General features: G+C 41.2%; 1 protein-coding gene across 6 annotated transcripts in view; it reads right to left on the bottom strand.

Moving 5' to 3' along the window:
* The window catches only part of krit1 (KRIT1 ankyrin repeat containing), an 80,319-nt gene that overhangs the window by 43,697 nt on the left and 14,486 nt on the right, over window positions 1-22,136 (bottom strand). For all 6 annotated transcript variants that reach the window (XM_060825530.1, XM_060825534.1, XM_060825531.1 and 3 more), the window contains 3 exons: window positions 9,617-9,776; window positions 2,878-2,970; window positions 405-534 (listed from right to left, as the gene is read on the bottom strand). In XM_060825530.1, coding sequence (XP_060681513.1) covers window positions 405-534; window positions 2,878-2,970; window positions 9,617-9,776 — 383 coding nt within the window. The remainder of the gene's footprint in view (window positions 1-404; window positions 535-2,877; window positions 2,971-9,616; window positions 9,777-22,136) is intronic.

Genomic DNA, 22,136 nt, shown 5'->3' with positions numbered 1-22,136 from the left:
GTGTTGTTCAAATATGCATTAATAAAAGCATGCATTGTTGAGATACTATGATATTTGCAACCAAATCTAGGACATCAGAGGTACTGAGTAAGTTTGCAACTGTTCTACCTTTCTTAGTCATATTTAAGTCATGCAAATTCAATTTAAAAAGTCTGTATTAACACCTATTATCTTCTCCATACTGACCTTCTGATTTCAGATTTGATCAGGAGTGAAGACATGGTAGGGAAAAGAAGACCACTACATGTTAGAAGTCGAGTTATCCATTTCTTACTCCATTCTTATTTATAGTTTAAGCTTAGTACCAATGAAGATCTACTCACTGGGAATCACAAACCATTACTATTTTCATTATTTTTTATACTACAATACAGCAAAGACTGAATAATTGTAAATTTTCTTACTTGTCCAAGACAATCAGCATTTTTGCACTGAGTGTAGAAAAATGAGTGCTAGATTCACTGCACACACGCATAATATCCTGGAAGCAGTAAAAACTTGGTGCTCCAAGGCAATAGGATGTCTTGCTGTTGTCTGCAAATGGTAAAAATCACTCGTAAAATTAATAGCACAACAATTTGCACTTTTCGCAATCTCTTCATGCGCCTCACATTCAATGGTTACATAATAAAGTATTCAATCCATCTATAAAAGAAAAGTCATGGGCACATTAATATGGGCTTCAAGGGATTATCCAAGAACCTGGAACTAAATTTTGAACTACAAGTAGTGTGCTAGTGTAAATGTCAGAATTTTAATACCTGTTCATGGACTGAAAAAGAATCAAAGATAAACTGCTACACGCAAAAGAAGCATCAATAACTGTCTGAACTATTAAAGGACAAGGAAAAACCTACACAAGAATTGAAAACAATTAGGCAAGTCTGGGAGAAGGAACCAAAGAAATATTAACAAAACTATTTTGATACTTGCTTGGATATATGGCTTCTTTATGCCACAAGAACAACTGACTGTCCTGCAGAAGAATTTAAGGAGTTCATCACAGGAAAGCTGTGTCTTCAACAGATTGCTAACACTAAATGTAACAAACAGCACAGGAGGTATTTCTGATAAGAAAGCAAGCTGCTGACAAGTTTCAGAGCAGTAGTCAATAATTTGGATGAAAGAATATGAAGAATCATCAATAATATCACATCATAGATCTGACAGACAATAAAACTGTCTAAGGATCCAATACTAGAACTTTCCTTCAGCAAAACTTCAAAGAACAACACTACACAAAAATCAAACCTGGACAGCAGAGACAGACACTGTTGGTTGGAATTGTAGCTAAATTCAACCATAAATCAAGTAATAGCCAACTTGAGTTGTGAGGCTTAACTTGCTTGTGGGGTCTTATTTTGGATGCAACATGCAACGAAGTTTAAGTTATTGTTTCAGTAATTCATTGTGAGATTTCTTAACAAGTAGACGAATTAAAGGTAACTTGTGATGATTAACCCACAACAGCATCTTTTATATATACTCGTTACCATCTGTCCCTCAACTCAAGGCTGACGTTTATTCAAAGTTGCGTTCCTACCATGGGTCTTCAGGTAGCTGAACACAGAGACAGTCCTGTGCCAGAGATTTGTGAACACGTGGCATAGGATGCCTCACAAGGTACTAGGATCTGGAATGCAGGATTTGCTTCCTTTACTTTCCTTCTCTGCTGCTATTCTGCCTCATCATTAAGACACTGAATCAAAGCACGATGCTCCTTGATGGCAACTTTTCACCATTCTGAACGATTGGTTACAAACTGCTCTCGTCATTAATGCTCATGTTCCCAGACTTCAAGGAGAACTTCAGAGTATCTTGCAAGTATTTTTTAGACCCTGACAAATGACCCATTTCAGAAAACGGGAACATGTCGGAAAAATGCTTTTCAGACATCTGGATATGATGCTGTGCATCAAAGTTTAATTTGCTGGTGTTCTCACTGAATACTTGTAGAGATACTAGCATTTGTTTCATGGTCTTCTCAGTGAAGTCAGAGGATCCATCTGAAGTAATAATGTTGGAATTTCTCCGGTGCTCTCAAGTCTTGCTATTACACAGTCCAGCTTCAGTATAATACAATAGTATGATGACAACAACTGTTCTGTACACTAAGACAACTGTTCAGCCAGATATTTAATGTGCTATATATCTGGAAAGGCAGTCTCTGGAATATGTTGTGTACTTGACATATTTTGGCAGTCACCTCTCTCAAAATGCCACCATTGATGAGGAGATCACATTGTGAATTTGGTGCACTAGCTCTGCTTTCTCTAAACTTTCTCCAAACAAAGAAAAGTCTGAATCGATACACACTGTGCAAATAACACATACCTTTCATCAACTTAATAGGGGTGTAATGAAGTTTCTGTACACAAATGGAAACATATATGGGGACATTGCAAACCATTCCTACTGAGGCTATGCAGCAAAGAATCCCTATCAAGTTTTCATAAATTATTGTACATATTAGTAAAATCAAACAAAACAATGAATAAAATAGCTTATTTACAGAGCAGCTATTCCAATCAGTTACTTATTCCCTCTTCTTAAGTAACAAAGCCAGAATGAGGCAGGACATTCATACAGTAAGTTTTCTTGCTCTCATATACAGCATAAACTGAATAATATTAAATGCAATATCCTTACATTTGCTTGCAATTTTAAAAGTTTAGAATGAAATGTACATCACCTATTTGATCTCTCATCCTTGTCCTTCAATAATTACATTCTGGAAGTTGAGCTCAAACAGTTTCTTAATGGTAACTCTTTACAAATTGCTTCTCCAAACAGAACTCACTAAACTGATGTGGCAAGTCTCGAGCACAACGTGAGGCCTATAAGAAAACGGACTGAGGCATTACAATTTTTTTTTACCTTTAACTGCTGCTGGTACAACATAGAGTGCAGCTGCCTTGCAAGAATTCTCCCCGTGGACAGGGAATTCTTTTATCAACACCACTCGTTTACCTACAGAAAAAAAAAGATAATCATGAAATAGCAAGTTGCATGCACATTTGTTTATAGCTTGTTAGAAAATGATAGCAAACACAATTTTGCTTTCTCATTTCTGTCATTCCCTGTATCAATTTTTGCTTCTTGTGTACACAGGTAATGGTATAACACTACATTTTGGACATTCAGTGGCATCATTCCCAATCTGCAAACACCATTAAGTGTCTTACGGAAAATGTTTGCCTCCACTGTTAAATTGTCAGGCAAGGTTTCCAAAGTCTTAGCTCCATTTTGGTTTGTTTTAAAATCCTACTGGGTTCCAGAAAAGCTTCAAATCTGACTAACTCAAGTTATAATTTAGGCTGAATTACACGTCTTCATTGTGATCAAATAGGAGTAACACTTATTACATTAATTGATTTTTGCATCAATGTATCCAAATCAATTCTTTTATTTGTAAAAGTTATGGGCAAATAAGGAGAAATGCCTTGTTTAAATAGCTGGCACTTTGTAAAAAAGCTGGAGCATGCTGAGGGGCAGTGCATTGCCTTTTTCGACAAGGTTCTAAATGATAGATTGGTTAGTTAAGGTTAGATTACATGGGATCCAGGGGAGCTAGCAATCGAATCCAAAATTGGCTTGAAGGTACGAAAAAGAGGATAGTTGTAGAGGGTTGCTTTTTGGACTGGAGGCCTTTGAACAGTAGTGTGCCACAACGATTAGTGCTGGGTCTGCTGTTTTCTTCACTTTTATAAATGATTTGGATGTGAACCTAGGAGGCATAGTTAGTAAGCTTGCAGATGACACCAAACTAGGTGGTATAGCAGTAACAGATGGAGTCTAATTTAGATAAATGAGACATATAGCATTTTGGAAAGACAACTCAGGGCAAGATTTATACAGTTAATGGTAAGGTCCTGGGGATTGTTACTGAACAAAAAGACCTAGAGTTGCAGATGCATAGTTTGTTGAAAGTGAAGTCACAGTTAGATAGGGTAGTGAAAGTGCTTGGAACTAATGCCTTCACTGGTCAGAGCACTGAATATAGGAGTTGGGAGGTTATATTGTGGCTGTACAGGACATTGGTTAGGCCACTTTTAGGATGCTGTGTACAATGGTGGTCACCCTTCTACAGGAAGGATGTTGTTAAACTTGAGAGAGTGCAGAAAAGATTTAAAAGATGTTCCTGGGACAGGTGGGTTTGAGTTATAGGGAGCAGTTGATCAGGCTGGGGCCTTTTTGGAGTATTGGAGGCTGAGGGGTGACCTTATAGAGGTTTATCAAATCATCAGAGGCATAGATAGGGTGAATAGCTAAGGCCTTTTTCCTCGAGTGAGCGAGTCCAAAACTAGAGGGCATAGGTTTAACAAAGAGGGTAAAGATTTAAAAAGGACCTGAGGGGTAACTTTCTCACACAGAAAGTGGTGCGTACATGAAACGAACTGCCAGAGGAATTGGTGGAGGCAGATGCAACATTTATAAAAGGCGCCTGGATGGGTATATGAATAGGAAGGGCTGAGAGGGATATGGACCAAATGCAGGCAAATGGGTCTAGGTCAGATTGGGATGTCTGGTTGGCATTGATGAGTTAGACCGAAGGGTCTGTTTTCATGCTGTATAACTCTATGACTGGGCGTGCAGTAAATCATCAATAAGCAGCAAACTGGGAGGAAAGTGCAGCAAGTGAAGGAGACAAAAATGATAGCAGAGAGCCCCTTCAACTTGTTTCTACCAGTCATGGAGAGTGAGAGACAGACAAAAATGGGTATGCAATTTGCAGGGAGCTCTTCTGTCTCATGTTTGATTGGCTAAGTTTAAATGGTGGTAAATATTACAGCTGAAAGGTCCAGTAATGAGATATTTCTAAAGTACTTAATATCCAAATTAATTATTTATTTGATTAGGTTGATTATTGAAATATTGAAGAGTGAGGGCTTTGAGGAGTTGCGATGGAAGAGGAATTGAGGTCTGGGGCAGATCAGCCATGATCTTATAAAATTGCAGGACAAGCTTTATAGGGTGATTGGCCTATGTCTTACATTGTTACAAGTCCTCATGACCAGAAAAGGAGTGGAAGGTTACTGGAAACGGCTTGTGGGCCTATACACTGAATCAAGCTAACTGTTTCAATTGAGGAAAAGCAAGACAAGCAAAAATAAAAAGATGACAAGGTCAAATGAGAGAACAGGATTTTAGCAATTCAATAGAACTGGCAAATGTCAATACAAAAAATGGAAAATAAATTTTAATGTCAGAGATCACAAGCTTTTTTTGTGCATATGCTCGTGTTCAATTATTCTGCAGCACGAGGAGGAGGACAGAAGCAGATACTTTGTCGTCTAATCCGCACAATTACAAGGAGGAAAACACAAATACTGCCAACAATTCCCACTTAAATTATTTAGTAATATTTTATAAACTTTGAATGATTCAGTATTAAAGAGCTGTTCAGTTCATTGCGCCCATGACACCTCTTTGAAAGTGATTCAATTTGTCCCACTCCGCTGTCCTTTTCCTAGAGTCCTGTGGACATTTGTACTTTACGACTTTACTGTGCTTTCACCACCTTTTTAAGCAACACATTCAACAACAACTTGTTACATTCAAATAAAATATCCTCATGTTGCCTTCTGTTTCTTTCACAATCTGCTGAAGCATGCAACCTCTCGTATCAAATCCTTAACCCCACAACTTTGGTTTATTTACTTTAAAATCTTCTTTTACTTTCAACACATAGTTTTATCTTCTATCTTCTTAAACATTCCTGTTCCAAAAAGAAAATCCTCAGTTTCATCTCTCCACAGAACTAATGTATCTCATCGCTGGTTAATATTCCTATCACCTTGGAACAAACATGGGCAGAAAAGCAGAACTCCAAAAATGAGGGAAGAATGCCTGCCCTTGACATCAAAGTAACATTTGACCATGCATGCGATGAAGGAGTTCCAACTAATCCACAATCAATGAAGATCAGAGGGAAAACTATCTGCTGGTTCAAGTAATATTTAGTACACATGAAGGAGGCGTTGGTTTTATTTTTGAGGTCAATCATCTCAATCATAGAGTCATAGAGATGCGCAGCATGGAAACAGACCCTTCGGTCCAACCGTCCATGCCGACCAGATATCCCAACCCAATCTAGTCCCACCTGCTAGCACCTGGCCCTTATCCCTCCAAATACTTCCTCTTCATAGACCCATCCAAATGCCTCTGAAATGTTGCAATTGTACCAGTCTCCACCACTTCCTCTGGCAGCTCGTTCCAAACACGTACCACCCTCTGTGTGAAAATGTTGCCCCTTAGATATCTTTTAGATCTTTCCCCTCTCACCCTAAACCTATGCCCTCAAGTTCTGGCCCCCCGATCCCAGGGAAAAGACTTTGCTTATTTACCCTATCCATGCCCCTCATAATTTTGTAAACCTCTATAAGGTCACCCCTCAGCCTCCGACACTCCAGGGAAAACAGCCCCAGCCTGTTCAGCCCCGGCCTATAGCTCAAATCCTCTAACCCTGGCAACATCCTTGGAAATCTTTTCTGAACTCTGGTTCACAGCATCATCTTTCCAACAGGAAGGAGACCAGAACTGCACGCAATATTCTAACAGTGGCCTAACCAATGTCCTGTACAGCCGCAACATGACCTTCCAACTCCTATACTCAATACTCTGACCAATAAAGGAAAGCATACCAAACACCTTCTTCACTATCCTATCTACCTGTGACTTCACTTTCAAGGAGCTATGAACCTGCACTCCAAGGTCTCTTTGTTCAGCAACACTCCCTAGGATCTTACCATTAAGTGTACAAGTCCTGCTAAGATTTGCTTTCCCAAAATGCAGCACCTCGCATTTATCTGAATTAAACTCCATCTGCCACTTCTCAGTCCATTGGCCCAGCTGGTCCAGATCCTGTTGTAATCTGAGGTAACCCTCTTGGGCTGTCCACTGCACCTCCAATTTTAGTGTCATCTGCAAACTTACTAACCATACCTCTTATGCTCACATCCAAATCATTTATGTAAATGACAAAAAGTAGAGGACCCAGCACCAATCCTTGTGGCACTCCACTGGTCACAGGCCTCCAGCCTGAAAAACAACCCTCCACCACCACCTCGGTTTTCTACCTTGGAGCCAGTTCTGTATTCATATGGCAAGTTCTCCCTTTATTCCATGAGATCTAACCTTGCTAATCAGTCTCCCATGGGGAACCTTATCGAACGCCTTATTGAATTCCATATAGATCACATCTACCGCTCTGCCTTCATCAATCCTCTTTGTTACTTCTTCAAAAAACTCAATTAAACTTGTGAGACATGATTTCCCACATACAAAGCCATGTTGATTATCCCTACTCAGTCCTTGCCTTTCCAAATACATGTACATCCTGTCCCTCAGGATTGCTTCCAACAACTTGCCCACCACCGATGTCAGGTTCACTGATCTACAGTTCCCTGGCTTGTCCTTACCACCCTTCTTAAACAGTGGTACCATGTTTGCCAATCTCCAGTCCTCCAGCACCTCACCTGTCACACTCAATGATGCAAATATCTCAGGAAGAGGCCTAGCAATCAATCACTTCTCTAGCTTCCCACTGAGTTCTCGGGTACACCTGATCATGTCCTGGGGATTTATCCACCTTTACCCGTTTCAAGATACCCAGCACTTCCTCCGCTGTAATCTGGACATTTCGCAATATATCACCATCTATTTCCCTCCAGTCTATATCTTCCATATCCTTTTCCACAGTAAATACTGACGCAAAATACTCATTTAGTATCTCCCCCATTTTCACCATCCTGTGACATTTCTGCAGGAGCTCCTCATGGCATGTACTGAGCCAAACCAGCTTCAACTGTTTCTTCAACCACCTTCCCTAAGTCATAAGGGCAGAAGTGAGAATGTTCACTGACATTCGCATAATGTTCAACACCATTTGCGATTCTTCAGATACAAAAGCAATCTGTGTCCATATTCAGGAAGACCTGGACAAGCTTGGGCTGATAAGTGGCATGCAACATACATGCCATTAAAAAGCCAGACAATCATCATCTCCAACAAGACAGAATCTAACCCTTGACCTTCAATTATATTATGACTGCTAAATCTCCTACCATCAAATCCTGATTACCACTGAGAAGCAGAATATAAACACTGAAGTTACAAGTGTAGGGCAGAGGCTAAGAATTATGCATGGAAGGAAATTAACCTCAAAACCTCTCCAATATACAAAGCACAAGTCAGGATTGCGAAGGAATACTCTCTACCTCGCTGAAGAAGTGCAGTTCTCACAACATAAGTTGTTTGACACCATTCAGGACAAAGCAAACCACTCAAATGGTATCCTATTCACCATGAACATTCATTCTCTTCATGACAGACTCTCAGTGGCAGCAGTATGCACCATCTACAAGATAGAGACACAGCTGTACAGCATGGAACCAGACCCTTTGGTCCAACTCGTCCATGCCGACCAGATATCCTAAATTAATCTTATCCCATTTGCCAGCATGTGGCCCATATCTCATTCAACCCTTCCTACTCATATACCCATCCAGATGCCTTTTAAATGCTGCAATTATACCACCACTTCCTCTGGCACTACAAATATTTACACAGGCTTCTTCAAGAGCACCTTCCAAATCACAGATGTCTACCAATTAGTAGGACAAAGGCAGCAGATACATGGCAGCATCACTAAATGTAAGTTTGCCTCCAACCCATACACCATCCTGATTTGGGACTGCATTTCCATTCCTTCACTGTCTCCATATCAAATTCAGGAATTCCTTTGTAAAATCAAAAGACTGCACCACCTTCTTCTCAAGGACAATTAGAAACAATTAAATGCTTGCCTTGCCAGCAACACACACATCCTGTGACTAAGAAAAAAAATCTTCCACACACTTTGAAAGGCCTTGATAGTCTTTCTATGATCTGGTGCCTGGAACTGAACATAATACTGGAATTGAAGCTCAACTAGTGTTTTATAAAAATGTAGAATGAAAAACTTACTTTTGTGCTCTGAGCCTAACATATGAAGTCAAGGATTCTATGTGCTTTACAGATTTCCTCAGTCCATTTAACATTACTTTTAGCTCATATTGCTTCTCCTCATTCTCACTATTAAATTGGATACTTTACACTTCTCTGCAACAAATATCATTCATTTGTTAAATGCACTGTCTCTTCACATCCTGCTGATCTCTGTTCCTGCCCTCTTCGAGGTTACACAGTTTATTCTAAGCAACTGCAAGTAGCAGTTTCTACAAAATGTTTGAAAGGAAAGACAGAAAGGACACAAGTTGGGATTTATGGCATGCCATTCTTGACTTGAGGACATCAAAAATACATCACAGGCAACAAAATTAAATGCTGCATGCTTAAATTTTTTTGGCAGAATCTTTTCATAATACAGCAATAAAACAAAATTGAATTCCTTTCCACAACTTGAAAATACAAAAGTCCCAACACCAATATAAACAAATAAATCATTTGAACCAATAGTCCTTGTTATGATTGACAAGAGGTAATTAAAACAGAACTTTTATATTCATTATCCCATAAAGCTATTACTGAATCTTGATGATTAGCAATGCTAAACTACGAATGAACAAAAGAAATCTCTCATGAATAAGTGTAATAAAATGTGCATTTATTGTACCTTTGACTCCTTGGTTGTTAGGTGACATCAGTTTGGTGGCTTCAACTACAAAGTCAAGAATGTCTTGCCCTTTATTTTCATCCCTCTTCAATTTTGTTTGTAATAAAACTTTCTTTCTCTTTTTCTCCTTGCCTTCACTTTGCAACTCCAGCAGCAGAATCTTCACAAAGACAAGTACACAACCAAATGTGATACTGAACACAGCAAAATATGATATACTAGCATAATAAACAGGGCAAATGAGATGTTGCTTATTTAAAATATCTTTGTCACTTAATGTCACAAAAACAATCAGAACAACAGTGTGGCTGATCTGGATGGAATGGTCTTCAGAGGGTAGGTGTGGATTCTATGGGCCAAATGGTCTGCTTCCACACTGTAGGGTTCTACAATTATATGAAATACATCAGCAATTTTATGGCGTGTCTAATCTTACTGAAAGCAAAGTGTTTACTGACCACCTACTTTAATGGTTGAGAGATTATTATTAAAAAGGGATAGAGTTGAAGCTATAGACTTTAAAAGTTAGCAATTCATGCTTCTTTATTGCCATTGGCTAAAAACTGTTAAGAGTAAATAGTTATTTTCTTGCTCATAGAAAAAACTTGCGTGCATATTCGTTTAATGTAAATTAGACAATATGGGAAAGTTGAGTACTTTGTTGATTTTGTCAAATTTTCATATTTGTGACAACTCTGGAAATAGTGGGGCTTTATTTTCAGCGCATTAATATCAGCCAATAATCCAGGGAAGAAAAAAACCTCAAGTTTTCCTTCAAAAGCTATCCTGGGATTTTTAACTATACCTAAATTGCTAGACAGAACTATAGTTTAACATTTCATCCAGAAGACAGCACCTTTGATAACTGCAGTATGGTCCCGGTCCCATACTGAAGTGTCAGTCTGGATATTTCACTTGAACGTTTTTATGGTACTTGAATCCATGATCTGACTCAAGTTAGAGTTGCTTCCTCTAAATAAAACTGACACCAAAATGTTTAGTTTCAAAACATAAAAAATAGACTTGCTCCAATCTGTAAAAGAAAGGTTAAATATGGCTACTCTTATTTTAGCCAGTAGGAGGTAAGCAGAGATGGACACCAGTGACTCCATGGCAGCATTTTACCAGTAAAGAAATTAGCATCCATGCTTCAAGGATAATTGATGTGGGATAATGTACTGCATCTTGTTTTAATAATGAGGACAGCAAAGTCTGTGAACTCTAAATATTGCATTTGTACAGGGTACTGTTCATTTGCTTGCTTAAATGAACCATGATCCAACAGTGAATACATTTGTGTATCATCAAAGATTATTTTGCATTGAGGTGCTCGGATGAGATGAAATACAACTGAAATTCAAGGTCTTTGTAACCTTCACCAAAATATTGAATGGATAAAAGAAAATGTTTCCTTTATGGACTGATCTTAAAACAACAAATCTAAACAAAAAATAAGGACAGAAACCTAATGCAAAGAAGACTCCAGCAACAGGACTTGATACCCTCGTGCTAGCCTTGCAAAAGTGTGAACCACACCTTAACTATGCTTCAACTTAAAAATGATGTTTTTTCAGGGTCACATGTTTCTGCCTTGGGTTTTCATGGAACTGAAAAAACCAGATGTCAACCCATAGATCTTGGTGTGCATAGGTGAAGCGCTACCAGCAGTTTATTCATTCAAAGTACAGGACTCACTTGCTTTCTTTCTTTCACTGCTGTCGCTAATCCTCATCAGGAAGGCATTTGTACGCAAACATGATGCAGCCAGATGGACATGTTTTTGCCAATTTGAACAACCGAGAACAAGCCCTCTCAGTCATTAGTATTAGTTCTGCCAGACTTCAAGAAGAGTTGCAATGTCTTGAGAGCTTTTCCGTGTACTTCCCTGGAATTCTGACTTGTTAAGTGAGAAAACAATACTGCTCGGGAAGACATTTTTCAACAATTCATCATGTGTACAGTCCACCAAAATGTATTCTGCCTGGATATTTATAGAGTAAAAAGTGAGGTCTGCAGATGCTGGAGATCAGAGCTGAAAATGTGTTGCTGGTTAAAGCGCAGCAGGTCAGGCAGCATCCAAGGAACAGGAAATTCGACGTTTCAGGCACAAGCCCTTCATCAGGAATGAGGAAAGTGTGTCCAGCAGGCTAAGATAAAAGGTAGGGATGAGGGACTTGGGGGAGGGGCGATGGAGAGGTGATAGCTGGAAGGAGATCAAGGTGAGGGTGATAGGCCGGAGTGGGGTGGGGGCGGAGAGGTCAGGAAGAAAATTACAGGTTAGGAGGGCGGTGCTGAGTTCGAGGGAATCGACTGAGACAAGGTGGGGGGAGGGGAAATGAGGAAACTGGAGATATTTAAAGAGCTGGCTTCAAGGCAGATACAAGCATTTAATTAAAACTCTCTGAGGGAATCAGAAGAATGTGGATATGACTGGTGGAAGTTTTTTGGTATGCTTGTATGTCACTCAAGTACAGGAATATGGTGACAGCGGCTCACTACCATAGCAGAAGAAATCAAGCAACAACTCCAATTTGAAGAGCAAGAGGGGCATAATCCTTGCATGAAACATGTTCCCTCAGGATCGCTTAATTATTGAGCTACTAAAAGTTGGACAAAGCTCCTTGAATCAAAAAGGTATTTGTGCTGAGATTTTACATAAGATCTGGCAAAAGTCTGGATCACATAGAATCCCAAAAGCATGTCAAAAGTTTGTCAGAATTATCATAAGAATGGCAATTTCAAAACATCGAAGTAATATTGAAACCGTGGAATGCTCTGCCTGCCAATGTAGTTAACTCAGCCGCATTAGGAAGATTTAAACAATCCTTGGATAAGCATATTGATGATGATGGGATAGTGTAGGGTGATGGACTTAGATTAGTTCACTGGTCAGTGCAACAACGAGGGCCAAAGGGCACTGAATTGTCCTTTGTTCAGAATCAGGGTGGGAGATATTTGTAAAGCACACAATTAACAATATGAGATACAAAATTCCAAAGGTACAAGTGACAAAAGCCATCTTCAACTTCAGTGGCATCCATCTGGTACTGACCTGGATAGCATCCTTCATCATCATAAGATGCAGAATGACATGTAGTGCTATGGACATAATTAGCACTACAGAAGAGAATGAGATATTGAATCCTAAAAATACTTCAAAAATGTCTTTCAGCTTTTAGGCTTTTCAACACCACCCAATAAGCAACTGCACCAGTGATAATATTCTTACAGCGTATAACAGTTGATAACAGAACTTCTTGAGGCTATGACCAGGAGTATCTTCGTTGGACTGTTAATCCAAAGACTCAGCTTATGTTCTGGGACCTGGGTTCACATTGTGCCATAGCAGATCGTGGAATTTGAATTCAATTTAAAAATCTGGAATTAAGAGCGTAATGATGACCATGAATCCATTGCTGATTGGCAGGAAACATCCATCTGGTTCACTAATGTCCTTTATGGAAGAAAGTTGTCATCCTTACCTGGTCTAGACGACTTGTAACTCCAGAGCACAGCTGTGCAATTTGGGATGGGCAATAATCGCTGCCTAGCCAGCAATGCTCTCATCCCATGACTGAATAAATTAAAACTTGCCTTTGTCTTGCTTCAACATTTTGCAGTTGACAATTCCAACGAGAATCTATAAATCCTTGGAAGACATGCAAGCTGCTTAACAAAAGCTGCTATGTATGCCAGCATATCTCTGGTCTAATCCTGATTTGTTTGCAAAAAAAGAGTTGCAATGAGTTCCTTGTTTTAACCTTTCCTCCAACTAACCAAACAGGATTAGAGCAGCAACAAGTTGCATTTAATTTGAGTTATAGAGTCATGGAGATGTACAGCACGGAGACAGACCCTTCGGTCCAACTCACCCATTCCGACCAGATATCTCAACCCAATCTAGTTCCACCTGCCAGCACCCGGTCCATATCTCTCCAAACCCTTCCTATTCATATACCCCATCCAGATGCCTTTTAAATGTTGTAATTGTACTAGCCTCCACCACTTCCTTTGGGCAGCCCATGTCACACGCGCACCACCCATTGCGTGGAAAAAGTTGCCCCTTTGATCTCTTTTATACCTGTCCCCTCTCACCCTAAACCTAAGCCCTCTAGTTCTGGACTCCCCGCATCCCAGGGAAAGGACTTTGTCTATTTACCATATCCATGCTCCTCATGATTTTATAAACCTCTCATCCCTCAGCCTCCGATGCTCCAGGGAAAACAGCCCGAGCCTTTTCAACCTCTCCTTATAGCTCAGATCCTCCAACCTTGGCAACATCCTTGTTAATCTTTTCTGAACCCTTTCAAGTTTCACAACATCCTTCCAATAGGAAGGATTCGAGAACTGCACACAATATTCCAATGTACAGGAGAATCCAAAGGGTTTTTACAAATGCATTAAAGGACAAAAGGGTAATTAGGGACAGAATAGGGCCTATTAAAGATCAGCAAGGCAGCCTTTGTTTGGAGCTGCAGGAGATGGGGCAGATACTAAAAGAGTACTTTGTATCAGTGTTTATTAGGGAAAAGGACATGGAAGATATAGAATGTAGGGAAATAGATGGTGATATTGTGAAAAATGCCCATATTACAGAGGAGGAAGTGCTGGATGCCTTGAAACACATAAAAATTGATAAATCCCTAGGACCTGATCAGGTGTACCCTAGAACTCTGTGGGAAGCTAGGGAATCGATTTCTGGGCCTCTTCCTGAGATATTTGTATCATCGATAGTCACAGGTGAGGTGCCGGAAGACTGGAGGTTGGCTAACGTTGTGCCACTGTTTAAGGATGGTAAGGACAAGCCAGGGAACTATAGACCAGTGAGCCTGATGTCAGTGGTGGGCAAGTTGTTGGAGGGAATCCTGAGGGACAGGATGTTACATGTATTTGGAAAGGCAAGGACTGATTAGGGATAGTCAACATGGCTGTAGTGTGTGGAAAATCGTGTCACAAATTTTATTGAGTTTTTTGAAAAAGTAACAAGGAGGATTGATGAGAGCAAAGTTGTAAGACGTGATCTATATGGACTTCAGTAAGGCGTTCGACAAGATTCTCGATGGGAAACTGGTTAACAAGGTTAGATCTCATGGAATACAAGGAGAACTAGCCATTTGGATACAGAACTGGCAGGTAGGGGACAGAGGGTGGTGGTGGAGAGTTGTTTTTCAGATGGGAGGCCTGTGACCAGTGGAGTGCTACAAGCATTGGTGCTGGGTCCTCTATGTTTCGTCATCTATATTAATGATTTGGATATGAGCCTAAGAGGTATAGTCAGTAAGTTTGTAGATGACACCAAAATTGGAGATGTAGTGGACAGCAAAGAGGATTACCTCAGATTACAGTGAGATCTTGAACACATGAGCCAATGAGATGAGGAGTGGTAGATGGAGTTTAATTTGGATAAATGCCAGAGGCTGCATTTTGGGAGAGCAAATCTTAGCAGGACTTATACACTGAATGGCAAGGTCCTAGGGACTGTTGCTGTACAAACCTTGGAGTGCAGGTTCATAGCTCCTTGACAGTGGAGTTGCAGGTAGACGGGATAGTGAAGGCAGCATTTGGTATGCTTTCCTTTATTGGTCAGAGTACTGAGTACAGGAGTTGAAGGGTCATGTTGAGGCGGTACAGAATATTCGTTAGGCCACTTTTGGAATATTGTGCAATATAATTTAGCTTAACATTATAGAACATACTGAGGCACTGCACAGGCATACCAGTTAAGATATGGCTAGCAGACTTTGAGATGAACTTCAGTTTAGAACATAGAACATAGAACAATACAGCACAGAACAGGCCCTTCGGCCCACGATGTTGTGCCGAACATCTATCCTAGATTAAGCACCTATCCATGTACCTATCCAATTGCCGCTTAAAGGTCGCCAATGATTCTGACTCTACCACTCCCACGGGCAGCGCATTCCATGCCCCCACCACTCTCTGGGTAAAGAACCCACCCCTGACATCTCCCCTATACCTTCCACCCTTCACCTTAAATTTATGTCCCCTTGTAACACTCTGTTGTACCCGGGGAAAAAGTTTCTGACTGTCTACTCTATATATTCCTCTGATCATCTTATAAACGTCTATCAAGTCACCCCTCATCCTTCGCCGTTCCAACGAGAAAAGGCCGAGAACTATCAACCTATCCTCGTACGACCTATTCTCCATTCCAGGCAACATCCTGGTAAATCTTCTCTGCACCCTCTACAAAGCTTCCACATCTTTCCTAAAGTGAGGCGACCAGAACTGCACACAGTACTCCAAATGAGGCCTAACCAAAGTCCTGTACAGCTGCAACATCACTTCATGACTCTTGAATTCAATCCCTCTGCTAATGAACGCTAATACACCATAGGCCTTCTTACAAGCTCTATCCACCTGAGTGGCAACTTTCAAAGATCTATGTACATAGATCCCAAGATCCCTCTGTTCCTCCACCTGACTAAGAACCCTACTGTTAACCCTGTATTCCGCATTCTTATTTGTTCTTCCAAAATGGACAACCTCACACTTGACAGGGTTGAACTCCATCTGCCACTCCTCACCGCAGCTCTGCATCATATCTAAGTCTCTTTGCAGCCGACAACAGCCCTCCTCACTGTCCACAACTCCACCAATCTTCGTATCATCTGCAAATTTACTGACCCACCCTTCGACTCCCTCATCCAAGTCATTAATAAAAATTACAAACAGCAGAGGACCCAGAACTGATCCTTGCGGAACTCCGCTTGTAACTGGGCTCCAGGCTGAATATTTACCATCTACCACCATTCTCTGACTTCGACCGGTTAGCCAGTTTTCTATCCAGTTGGCCAAATTTCCCTCTATCCCATGCCTCCTCACTTTCCGCATAAGCCTACCATGGGGAACCTTATCAAATGCCTTACTAAAATCCATGTACACTACATCCACTGCTCTACCCTCATCCACATGCTTGGTCACCTCCTCAAAGAATTCAATAAGACTTGTAAGGCAAGACCTACCCTTCACAAATCCGTGCTGGCTGTCCCTAATCAAACAGTGTCTTTCCAGATACTCATAAATCCTATCCCTCAGTACCCTTTCCATTACTCTGCCTACCACAGAAGTAAGACTACCTGGCCTGTAATTCCCGGGGTTATCCCTATTCCCTTTTTTGAACAGGGGCACAACATTCGCTACTCTCCAGTCCCTTGGTACCACCCCCGTTGACAGTGAAGACGAAAAGATCATTGCCAACGGTACTGCAATTTCCTCTCTTGCTTCCCACATAATCCTAGGATATATCCCGTCAGGCCCGGGGGACTTGTCTATCCTCAAGTTGTTCAAAATGTCCAACACATCTTCCTTCCTAACAAGTATCTCTTCTAGCTTACCAGTCCGTTTCACACTCTCCTCTTCAACAATACGGTTTGTAGTATATAAAACATGGCCAACAAATAAGGGCTGAACTGGGATAATCAAGTCTAAAAGAATGAAAGAGTATTACAAAACAAACAAACTGAGGCAAGGGTGGATGCAAGCAATGTTACAGAACTGAAAATAGGTGGTCCTAGTGATGATACACAAGCTCACCGTATGGCTAAACATGACAACAAGGCTGCAAATAGTCTATTCAGCTTGAGACAGTTGCGAGAGAGAGAAAGATGGGTGGTGAGGTAGTCAAGTTTGTGACAGGGGCTGAAGACAACAGCTCAAGTCTTCCCTATATTTAATTAGACAAAATTTCTATTGAGTACTGGATGTCAGAAGAACCATTCTCCCAATGTAGTGATAGCGCAGGAATCGAGGGAGGATATGGTCGTAGAACTGGTATCATCATTCGCATCAAAAACAATGTTTTTTATCATTGATGGGTAGCACATGGATGAGAAGTGGGAAGGCTTTCATGGATAGATTCTTGGAGAACACCAGAGGTAACTGGTGATGGGAGGAATAGAAATTACTGTAGTAATTTTCTGGCTACAACTAAATAGTTAAGAGTGGAACTAACAAGTGCACTCTCAGCTGGTCAATGGTGGAGGCGCTTTGGAGATTAACCAAATTCAAGGTTCCAGACAGTTCAGAAATAGCAAAAGAGAATAGTTTGGCCTTGAAATAGTCACACAGGATGATATTTTGAGCTTTGATGAGATACGTTGGCACACAGGACAGTTCAACTCCTGCCATCAGGGTTATGAGAGCTCCAAAAGATGGGCATAAATTGGGTGGCAAAATGTTTAAGGACATTATAAAGGAAAAGCAAATTTGAGACAGGGTCACCATTTGAAAGAACTAAGAGACATAGGTTGATATTTTGTGGAGAAACATAATGAAGACAGAGTGAGTTGAAGAAGGAAGGGTTGAATCAGAGGAGAGAGAACAACGAACATTAATCCGGTATGGGAGCCAGCAAGAGAGGTTAGGTGATAGTAGTTTATGAGAAATACAGCCGATAAAACAGGAGGTGGGTCTGACAAACAAGACAAGCATTGACAGAACTACATGGAGCTAGCTATGCTACGAGTTAGATACTACATTTTGAGTTGGTCCAAATATACTTAATAGAATTCTCTGGTGTGCAAAATATTGCCAAAGAAGCTTGGAACTTAGAACAGAAATCAGCATGGCAGCAAGCTTGGAACACGTGACCAGACTGACGACTGACACAGATGTGTAGGCATTGATGTCAAGGTCACACCAGCTCAGTTATCTCAGTATATTTGACTACCTATTCCAGATACTTTGGCACAATACAATGTTTAGACAGCACAAATGCTCCTACCTTCTATCTCTCCTGTTTTGCCTACACCATTCCCCATAATAGTATTACTGTTTAAGAATTCCATGTTTTATTCATTGCATTTAGCTCATTGCATTTCCAGACCAATTAGCCTGGACACGTAAATTACCACTACCCTACCATCTCCCCATAAAATATCAATATCTTTTAAGTTTAAGAAAAACTGGAGAATCTTGGATTTTTCACCAGGAAATGATGAAAGTCTCTTCTGAAAGTGGCATTTCAGGGGTATATTTAAGACAGCGAAGAAAATGGAAAAGATAAATTAGTAATCATCTTTCAAATCAAAATAGGAGTAGAACATGAATAGTATAACCTGCATACATTAAACAGACCTTAGCACAAAGAATTTTTACAAGAAATACAAAATTCAAAATTAAACCAGTCGCTTGGTTTTGAAATAAACACTTGAATGGAAGATTTTAAACTGGAAAAGGCTTGCTTAATGTTCACATGCACTTAAGTTATACTGTATCATACAGTGTATGTCCAACATTTCACTCAGCATTGCTGCCTACAGTTAAGCCAGATCACAAAATAATTTACAGATGAGAAAAGGCATTCACTCTACCTTAATTCATCCATCCAGAAAGATTGTAAGATCTCCTTTTCCATAACACAATGCAACTAATTTTCACATACTTCGACAGATCTTCACACAATTCTCTCTGCAAGCTCATTCCATACAATCAATTACTGTACAATCCAATTTCCAAAATTTACTTTATCAGTAAAACTGGCATCACCTTGTTCTACTCGTACTTTGATTTGAAAAAATGATTACTAATTTATCTTTTTCATTTTCTTCACTATCTTAAATATACCCCAGAAACGTCACTTTCGGAAGTGACTTTCATTATTTCCTGGTGAAAAATCCAAGATTCTCCAGGTTTTCTTAAACCTAAAAAATTTCGATATTCTATGGGGAAATGGTGGGGTACTGGTAATTTACATGTCCAGGCTAATTGGTCTGGAAATGCAATGAATTAAATACAATAATAAAACATGGAATGTAAATGTAGTCTCAGTTACGATGTCTATAAAAGTATCATTTTTTGTAAAAACCTGAGGATCACTTGTATCCTTCAGGGAAAGTGTTACCTGGTCTGGCCTACATGATTCCAGATGCCTAGCAATGGATCGATTTTTAACTGCTTAATAAACATTTGTGGGCAATTAGAGATGGTCAACAAATGCTAATCCTTCCTGTGACATCCAGATCCAATGAAAGAATAACTAAGTAAAACTATGGGCTCTTCCCTGCACTGTACCTAACATATGATTATTTCAGTCATACTTATCCACCAGTCTACAATGCCAAAGAAGCTCAGAGCCTGACAGAGGTGATGATGGAAGTATGCAGAGTGTCAGTGTCTGGCTCCATCATGGACACCTCTCCAGGGAACCAGGGCCCAGGAGGTACCAAGAAAACCAGTGCATGAACCACCAGTTGTTTTCAACTTTGCCCCACACCCCCTTCCCAGGATTCCTGCTTCCCTCCCCAGATCTCTCCTCTCACTCCCCACCCTGGATCCCTCCTACCCTCCCCAGATCCTTTCTCCCATTCTGGACGCTGCTTCCGTACCCTAGATCCCTCCTCTCACTCTGGATCCCACCTCCTCCCTTCGCCACAGATACCGCCTTCTAATTCGGATCCCTTTTCCCATTCCCCAGACAACAGGAGCAAAGCAACAGACCATTTAGCACCTCCTGCTTGTCCCACCATTCAAGGAGACTGTGGCTGATCTGTGGCCTAACTCCAAACACTTACTCGTGGCTTATAACCCTTCATATATTCGCTTAAACTCTCCAATTTAAAGCTGATACCTGATCCCATATCCACGGCTGTTCATGGAGGAGTGCTCCGAACCTCTCCCACCAGGTGTGTGGAAGTGCTTTCCAACATCTCTCCTAAACACTCCGCCATTGTGCTCGGTGGAAACAGTTTACTACGTTCCTCTTTTCCTGTTGATATCTTGGAAACTTCGATCAGATCACCCCTGAACCTTCTCAGTTCTACAGAAATACCTTAATGCCTGAAGCCCAGCTATCATCCTTGCAAGGCCACGTTGTACTCCCTACAAGACCAAACTATTCTTCAGAAGGAGTGGCTCCCAGAAGTGCTCCAAGTGGGGTCTAACCAGTGTTTGGTATAACTGCAGCATAACCTCCTCATCAAGTCCTCTTGCTATATCAGCCAGCATTCCATTAGCTGTCTTGATTATTTTCTGGTTCGTGACATGTTAAAGATCCGTGCACCTGAAGCCCCAGGACTGACATACCGCTGTATTTAGCTATGTACCATCTAGAAGATTAGCCCTTTATCGCTCCAAAGCAGATAAGCTCACATTTGCTTACTTTGAACTCCATCTGCCAGTGTAGCCCAATTACTCAGACCCTTCCTCCCCTCCCCCCTCAGCACCTCTCCCTTCCCAGTTTTCTCCGCCCCACACCCTCAGTCCCCTCCGTCGTCTCCTCCACTCTCTCCTCAGACCACCCCCCCATTCAGTCCCCTCTGCCCTCCCCTCTCAGTTTCCCACCCAGACCCCTCTCCACTCCACCACAGTCCCCGATGTTGCCAGGGTTGGAGGATTTGAGCTATAGAGAGGGGCTGAATAGGTGGGGCTGTTTTCCCTGGACTGTCAGAGACTGAGGGGTGACCTAACAGAGGTTTATAAAATCATGAGGGGCATAGATAGGATAAATGGACAAAGTCTTTTACCTGGGGTTGGGAGTCCAGAATGAGAGGGCATAGGTTTAGGGTAAGGAGAGGAAAGGTATAAATGAGTCCTAAGGGGCAACTTTTTCACACAGATGGTGGTGCATGTATGGAATGAGCTTCAGAGGAAGTGGTGGAAGCTGTTACAATTGCAACATTTAAAAGGCATCTGAATGGGTATATGAATAGGAAGGGTTTCAAGGGATATGGGCCAAGTTCTGGCAAAGGCGACTAGATTAGGTTGGGATATCTGGTCAGCATGGATGAGTTGGACCAAAGGGTCTGTTTCCCTGTTATGCATCACATGACTTTATAAACTATCAGGTCATCCCTCAGCCTCCGACGCTCCAAGGAAAACAGCCCCAGCCAATTCAACTTCTCCGTAATAGCTCAAGTCCTCCAAACCTGGCAACACCCTTGTAAATCTTTTCTGAATCCTTCACAACATCCTTCCGAGAGGAAGGAGACCAGAACTGAAAGCAATATTCCAAAAGTGGCCAAACCAATGTCTTGTACAAACACAACATGACCTCTTAGGGACGGCATGGTGGCTCAATGGTTAGCACTGCTGCCTCACAGTGCCAGGAACCCAGGTTCATTTCCAGCCTCGGGTGACTGTATGTGTGGAGTTTGCACATTCTCCTGGTGTCTGCGTGGGTCTCCTCCGGGTGCTGCGGTTTCCACCCACAATCCAAAGATGTGCAGCTTAGGTGAATTGGCCATCCTCAACTGCCCATATCATTCAGGGATATGTGGGTGAGGTGCATTGGTCAGGGATGAATAATATGGTAGGGGAATGAGTCTGGATGGGTTATTTTTCAGAGGGTTGGTGTGGAGTCATTGTGCTGAAGGGCCTGTTTCCACACTGTAGGGATTCTATGATTTCCAACTCCTGTACTCAATGCTCTGAACAATAAAGGAAAGCATTCCAAATGCCTTCTTCACTATCCTATCCAACTGCGACTCCACTTTCAAGGAGCTATGAACCTGCACTCCAAAGGCTCTTTGTTCAGCAACACTGCCCAGGACCTTACCAT

The sequence above is a fragment of the Hemiscyllium ocellatum genome, chromosome 5 (genome assembly GCF_020745735.1).
Source record: "Hemiscyllium ocellatum isolate sHemOce1 chromosome 5, sHemOce1.pat.X.cur, whole genome shotgun sequence".
Classification (NCBI taxonomy): Eukaryota; Metazoa; Chordata; class Chondrichthyes; order Orectolobiformes; family Hemiscylliidae; genus Hemiscyllium; species Hemiscyllium ocellatum.
Note: the sequence above shows the minus strand (reverse complement) of the source record. Positions and strands in the feature narration are given on the sequence as shown.